Here is a 7,328-nt window from a genome sequence, read left to right on the forward strand (position 1 = left end):
TTTAATGATGGAGGAGAATGGAGGAGAATATTCCTTTGAGTTTATAGGACTTTTCTGAACTCCATGGTCAGTATTGCTGAAAGGGACAGGACTCTTAGAGTGACCAAGTCCACAAGAACACTGTAACTGTTCAGTTGCTACCACTTCCTGGCTGGGCTAGATTAGACTTGAGCTGAAGGTAGGGAGAGGACAATTCCCTGGTAATTTCTTGGGTTCATTGGCTTGAGGGTGAGGCCACGGGATAGAATTTGTCTTTATGAACTAACAAGGAAACTTCATTGCCGAACTTAGCTCAGACCCAGTGAGCCCCAGCCTCTGGCCCAGGCCAGCTACTTTTATGAACAAAGTGCTTTAGTCATTATGATGCTTAGAACTGATGTTGCTCCACTTAGGCATCAGGGAAACTAAGGGTTAAGTTGTCTTCCCTACTGTTGTCAAGATGACCATTTCCAGCAATGCTGACTACGACCTTGAGGTCTACCTGGAATAGCCAGAGGCCTGGCGAGGATCTATTAGGGGTCCTGTAGGATTCAGCTTAAGAGGCATTCCAAGTTCATGGCCCAATGGATGGGGAGTCAGGGAGAAAAGGATACTTGGGGAAAGAGGAGGGAATCTGAAAGGGATCATTCTAAAGGCTTAGAGAGAAACACTGCATCAGAAGCTAGCTCTGAAAGTTGGCAAGGGGCATTAGGATTTCATGAGAAGAACACTGAGTTTGGAGTCACAAAGACCTGAAATCAAATACATACGCCATTGTTTTAATACCTTTCTAATCTTTTCCTTTCTGGCCCTATTTCCTCCTCAGCAAAAATGAAGGCATTTGACTAGATCATCTCAGAGATCCCTTCCAACTCTACATCATATGATTCTGTAGGCCTCTGATTATATAAGGGGAAGGGAGATAGGTATGGGTTAATGTGAGGGCAGAGATGGAAGGAGAGAAAAGAGAATTGGGGGGGCAGAGTGATGGCAGATGAAAAAATTAAACCCCAGCTTGTCATGGTGTCCTTGGCAAATAGTAAGTGCTCATCAAACAGTTATTGATTTGAATTGAAATCAAATTAAAGTGATGGGGAAAGAGGTGTGGCCTTGCAAGTAAAAACTCCCTGGAAATCATCCTCCCAGCCAGGCTTCAGATCCTAAACTTGTGTTCTAGTCTCCCACCTAGTGAAAAAGAGAGCCCCAGCCAGCATCTTTTCTTTCCTGACCTGTCTTGACCAACATCTTTTCCCTCTTTCTTAGTGACAGTGAGATGGAGATGGATGCAGAACATTATCCCAATGGAGTGCTAGAGAACTCATCCACCCGAATCGTGAATGGTGCCTACAAGCATGAAGAAATCCTACAAACAGATGAATCTAGTATGGGTAAGGGCTGTCTCAGGAGGGCATCACTTTTTCCCCTTTCTGTTACTAGTCTCAGAAAGAAACTAGGACTGTAGCTTTCACCATGGGATCCTTAGTCCATATCGTTAAGGAGTGAAGCCTTGAGAATAGCTGGAGCTGGGACTGAACAAGTGAGATCTGGTGGGAATTTGAGGCCCCAGCTGGACATCAGAAGCCTCTGGTCCACCCTTGGCCAGTTCTTCTTGAGTCATGGATTACCTATCTTAAATTACTTACCATCTCAGGGAAGTGGGAAGAAAGGAGGAGAAGGAGAGAATTTGGAACTCAAAATTTTTTAAACTGAATGTTAAAAGTTGTTTTATGTGTAATTAGGGGGAAAAATAAAATACTCAAACCAAAAAAAACCCAGCAAGGGAGCTGGCTCCCCCTATTCCTCCCAGGGAAGTTGAGTCCTGGACTATTTCAAGAGCTGCATGAATGTCTAGATGTATTTCAGACCGAGCCTATAAAGGCCAAGCATGTCAGTTGGAACTTGAGTGAGATCACAGAATGCAGAATATATCTGAGGGAGAGCATGCTAGATCAAAATAGAGCTTTCTGCATCTAAGGTGGTCTTCCCAAAACTATCAGCCAGCTTCTCCAATTTCCTGAAGTGTAGCCTTGTTGATAGACTCAACCACGGATCAGTCAGAAGCAGCCTTAACCTTAAGTCATCCAGGCCCCCCCAAATCACACAGCTGTCACCTCTTGATTTGAGCCAAGACTGCTACCATCTTTCCCTAAAGTCTTATGATGGGAAAACAGTGTCATAGACTATACCTGGGATTCCCCAACCCATTCTTATGTATCTGCTCTTTCCATCGGCACAGAAGATGGGCGTCCTCGGCGACAGCTCTGCGGAGGCAACCAGGCTGCCACGGAGAGAATTATCTTGTTTGGCCGGGAGCTGCAGACCCTCAGTGAACAGCTGTGCCGAGAGTACGGCAAGAACCTGGCCCATAAAGAGATGTTGCAGGTAACTCTAGAGCTGCCCTGAGGCTGAGGGCTAGAGGAATGGGCAGCACCAGGTCTGACAGTCCCCCTTCATCTGTCCCCAACGCCTGTAGGAAAGGCAGCCTCCCAGTGACAGCCCCTGGTCAAGGGTGAGAACAGGGACAGAGGCCTTTGGTCACGCGGTGGAACTAGGCCCCAGCCCCAAGTGAAGTGGGTGACAGGACTGGCTTAATAGACAGAGTTTCCAGTAGGACTGATTTGGTCGCTGCCACGGGGGAGGGGACTGCTGTGCCTGAGGGAGAGAAGGGGCAGCAGCAGCTTGTTATGTCGGGAGTAGCCCCTTCAGGGGATTCGAGGATCCTCCTTCATGTTTCAGCCCCAACAAAACAGTCACCTCCTCTGCAGTTCAGCTCCAGAAACCCCCGCTGCAGGAGAAGCCCCTGAGCTCCTTTCCAGCTGCTGCCCGGGGCTCCAGGAATAAGGCCAGGCCAGCAGTCTCAGGGGGTTGGGCTGGGAGCCTTCACGAAGAGGACAGCTTTTTACTCTGCCTGAAGGGGAGCTCCTCGGAGACGGGGAGGAAAGCAGGTCTGTTGGAGCTTGTAGGCTCGGCCCCAGCGCTCCCCAGCACGCCAGCTGAGGAGGTGGAGGGGGGCTGCGGGAGGGGAGGGCCTCCTGGGAAGAGGGCCCTTTCTCACCACTTCTTCATTTGCTTTCTTCCATGCAGGACGCATTCAGCCTATTAGCATACTCCGACCCATGGAACTGCCCTGTTGGTCAGCAGCTAGACCCTATCCAGAGGGAGCCTGTGTGTGCAGCCCTCAATAGTGCTATTTTAGGTAGGAAAAGAGCCCCCAGGCAAGATTCTGCTGCTCCCATTCCTGCCCCAGGCTTAGACAGAACCTGGGCAAGATGCTGTAAGGAAACTTTCCTCCCTTCTCTCTGACTGATCACAGATCAGGTTTGGTGTCTTTTCAAGGGAGGGTTATGCTGGGCTCAGGAGGAGATCATGTAGGATTGTTGGCTGCCTGCAGATCATAGACTTGAGGACCTTTGAGGGCTCAGGAAGGCTGTGTTCTCTGCTCTGAAGGTGTTCACTCTCTAGCATCTACCTATTTAGGAATGGAGGGACCAAATGGATCCATGCCCGAGGGAAAGTCCCTTCCACCTTCACCCTTGTACTGCTTCAAGTGCCTCAGGGCTCGTGCTCACCGTCCTCCAAGGGGTGGCTGAGAATTGGGACTCAGTCCATGGAACAAACCGTGATACAATTTGTGACCCAGTTGTCCCAGAAGGGGCATAATAAAGACTGGGGGCTGGTGCTCTGATTGACTCCCTAGCCACTGATTGACCCAGACCATAAAGATCCTCACTCTAATCTCAGACTGACAACCTCCTCTGACCTTAGACTTGTGCCTCATCGTAGACACAGACCTTAATGCTCTGGACTGAATCGTGTCCCCAGACTAATTCCCTAACCGAGATCATAGGTCAGACCATTGCTTTGGTCACAGGTTGACCCTTTCCCCAACCCTCTTAATAGATAGGATGTCCTAACCATCGTCACAGATTGCAACCTTTACCCTCATCTCAAACTGCTATCTAATCCTGGACAGATTGAGCCCTCTCACTCAGATACAGCCTGACTGTGTCCTGCTGATCACAATCTCCCTGGCCCTACCTTGACTTCTTAACTCTGATTGGAGAATGTGTTAACCTTGACCATCAGTCCAGATTGGCCTCTCACCCCAGGCCACAAATCAAGGCTCTAAGTTTTGATCCCAGACTGACCCCTTCCCCCAACCTTAACCCAACTTCTCCCTGACCATAGACCAGATAACTCAGATTACAAATAGATCTCTAGCTTTTCTGCCCAGGGATTCCAATCATGACTATACAGCTCAGCCTATGACTCTTGCCATGGGCTTCTTCCCTTGGGCACAGAGAGAACCAGACAGGAACTTGCTCACAGCCTACTCTTCTTCGGACCCCAAGGCATTTTCCTGTGCTCCGGGGCTCCTGTATTTCCCTATACAAACTTTGCTACGTGGGAATCAAATCTAACCCTTAAACACCCAGTTCTCCCAAATCTGACTTCTACTTTATGCAGTGATGCCGAGAGTTGAAGCCTTTGAGAGAATAACCTGGTCTTCTCTTTCTCCCGCAGAATCTCAAAACCTGCCAAAGCAGCCCCCACTGATGCTCGCCTTGGGCCAAGCATCCGAGTGTCTTCGGCTTATGGCCCGAGTTGGCCTGGGCTCCTGTTCATTTGCCAGAGTTGATGACTATTTGCACTAGCCACCTGAGTAAGAGGGGAGCGCCATCCCACCGAGCTGCCCCAGCCTGGCCCCTGGGCTCTAGCTGGCCTTCTCCATGCTGCCTCTCCTCACCCTGGGCTAGCCCAAGAACTCAGGGCTAACCTTATCCTCTCATTATTATCATGGCCCCTTCTCACACATCTGTCTCAGAGACCTGGAAGCTGCTGGCAGAGTTAGATCTTCCTCCTCCCTTCTTTCTCTCTCTCCTCTTTCTCCCTCCCTTTTCCATTTTCTTCTCCATCCTTCTCTCAACCTCTCCTTGACTCTTCCATCATGCGCAGCAACAGCAGGGACAACACACACAGTATTTTGGCTGGTTACCCTAATGTAGCTCCTTCCACTCTTAGGAGACGTTGTTGGGGGGAGGCAGAGGGAGTTGGTTGTTTTTGGTTTTTTATCTATATTTTTTCTGACTGAGCCACCAGTATTTATCTCTGGAGAGTTTGTGCTGAGCTGGTTTCTGCTAATTTAGTGATGATAAAGCTCATCCAAGTTGGTGATAGCTTATTATTTTCTTAAGTAAAAAAAAAATGAGATTATATATAAATATATATATATACATATATATATATATAAACAAACACAGTATTTATCATAGTGCTAGTTGTCTGGACACTTTGGGGAGAGGCAGTCCAGACAGTGTATGTTTTTAGGGGGAGGGGGAGGTCCCACTCACTAAAAAGAAACCATCTCTGTCACCTCAACCAAGTTGTTCATTTCTTTCCACCATGTCCCCAGCTGAACTTCCAAACCATAAAGTCAGTTGAAGAAAACACAGTAGGAACTTTGTTGTGTTGGATGTGGCCAGAGTTAGGGAAGAAGAGCGAGGAGCCTGCGGTGGTTAGGTACTTGATCAGGAAATGTAGAGTGGACCAGGGACTTGTCCAGCTTATCTATTCCAGCACCCTCATTTCACAGATAAGGAAACGGCCCCTGAAAGAGAATGTGACCTGCCTAAAGTTACACAGTAAGTAGCAGATCCAAGATTCACTCACCAGGTCTTCTGGCCTAAGAGTGTCAGACTGAGGATGTCCGCCAGGGTGGGGCAGGAGCAGGCCTTGGGGTCAGGCCGAGGCAGCCAGGGAAAAAGGGGCCCTGGGCCCTGGAGGTTGTGGAGGCTGGTGAGACTCCCTTTATCAGGATGTAGTCATGATAGCATTATAACCTATATCTGTGGGGGAAAGTGGTAGAAACTTAGAGAAGTGGGTCACACATTTTCTGAGAAAGGGCCATAGGCCCGGGCTTAAAGCATTACTGAATCCAATGAACTGCAGGTTAATTGTTTTTGAGAGGCAGCAGCCACCTTGGGTTGGTTTACTTTTTTTTTTCCCTTTAAAGTTTACTTTGAAGTCTTGAATTTTTTTTTTTTAATGGCTATTCTTGGCAAAATGAGATTTTGAGGAACATGGTCCTTTTTGCAGAACCATCATGAGGTGGAGTTACTGAATTCTCGGTGAGTATGGAAATCATGTTCAGGAGTTTAGTCCAGGGTCTTTATTCTGCAGGAGAGGTCAATAGTGAGTAAGTAGTCTAGGGGATTCCACCTGAAGGGATCATCTTTAGCCTTTGACTCTAGTCCTACCCCTGAAGTTTGTCTCTGTCTGCCTTTAAAACAGTGGAAGAAAAGAAACTCTTCTTACTGAGTTCCAAATGCCTTGATACATGAGCTGGCCATATGCTAAGGCTATCCCAAGAAGTCTAAAGATGATGATTTTTCAGGGGAAATAGATCTTTCCATTTATTAGACAAGAAAAGAAAACCGTCCTTGGAAAGGGGAATGTGATTGGCCCAAGTTCTCTTGCCTTCAGAAAAGAGAGCCTTCTCCTTCCGGACCAGGGATGACAGCAGTTCAGCATCAGGAATTAGGTGTTTCAGTCCCAAAGAGACTTCAGGGGCTTCTGGATGGAGAGGAGGGGGATAACCATGTCCTGGAGTTATCTCTTGTATGGGCTGCCCAGAAGCCAGCTGTGGTGGCTGCCACATGGGTACCAATGTCAGATTTCAGGATGCACCCCTCCTCCCATTCCTTGTAATGCTTCCCCGAGCAGATCCTGGTGCTTTTGTCGGCCCTGGCCTGCCTGCCAACATTGTGCTTCCCAGTTCAGAGAGTTCTCTGGAAAGACTGTCAGTTTGCTTCTGGGGAGTTCGACTGTCAGTCCTGGCCCCCTCTAGCTTCCCCTGCTGAGGACAAGGAGGGTCTCAGCTGCAGAAGCTCCTCTTTCCATCTGTGCTGCAATTTCCTTTCTCACCTCTAGCTCTGCCATGGTCTTCTGGTGAACTCTGGTGGCCTTTTGGTGAGGGCTCTGAATTGGATCAGATCAGTCATCCTAGTATAGAGGCAGAGAGGGAAGCGACCCAAGAAATCATCCGGTGCAGCCCACAAGCCGGTCGTAAGTAGCTGAGCCAAGACTTGAAACCAGGTTCTCTGATTTCAGATCTAGGATTCTTTCTACTATGCCCCAATTGGATAAAGAACAGGCAGTGTCGCAGAGTGGAAAGAGCTCTGAACTTGGAGTCAGAGGAACTAACTGTTTCCCACCTGGGAACCAGAACTCAGTTTCTCCATCTGTAAAACGAATATATTGAACTAAATGATCTCTAAGGTGCCTCTCCGATCTAATGCTTGTGACTTTAGGAGAATATGAATTATGATTTTTTTTATTTACTAGTGAGC

General features: G+C 48.2%; 1 protein-coding gene across 4 annotated transcripts in view; it reads left to right on the forward strand.

The window, feature by feature from the left end:
- Positions 1–6,946, forward strand: part of RANBP10 (RAN binding protein 10) — a 144,081-nt gene extending 137,135 nt beyond the window's left edge. For 2 of the 4 annotated variants that reach the window (XM_051974977.1, XM_051974978.1), the window contains exons 11-14: positions 1,243–1,367; positions 2,216–2,361; positions 3,064–3,175; positions 4,504–6,946. In XM_051974977.1, coding sequence (XP_051830937.1) covers positions 1,243–1,367; positions 2,216–2,361; positions 3,064–3,175; positions 4,504–4,634 — 514 coding nt within the window. In that variant the 3' untranslated portion in view covers positions 4,635–6,946. Of the gene's footprint in view, positions 1–1,242; positions 1,368–2,215; positions 2,362–2,715; positions 2,925–3,063; positions 3,176–4,503 lie in introns of those variants that run through there. The other 2 variants (XR_007950284.1, XR_007950285.1) reach the window with 2 other exon arrangements.
- The last annotated feature ends 382 nt before the right edge of the window (positions 6,947–7,328 follow it).

Source organism: Antechinus flavipes, chromosome 2, assembly GCF_016432865.1.
Source record: "Antechinus flavipes isolate AdamAnt ecotype Samford, QLD, Australia chromosome 2, AdamAnt_v2, whole genome shotgun sequence".
NCBI lineage: Eukaryota > Metazoa > Chordata > Mammalia > Dasyuromorphia > Dasyuridae > Antechinus > Antechinus flavipes.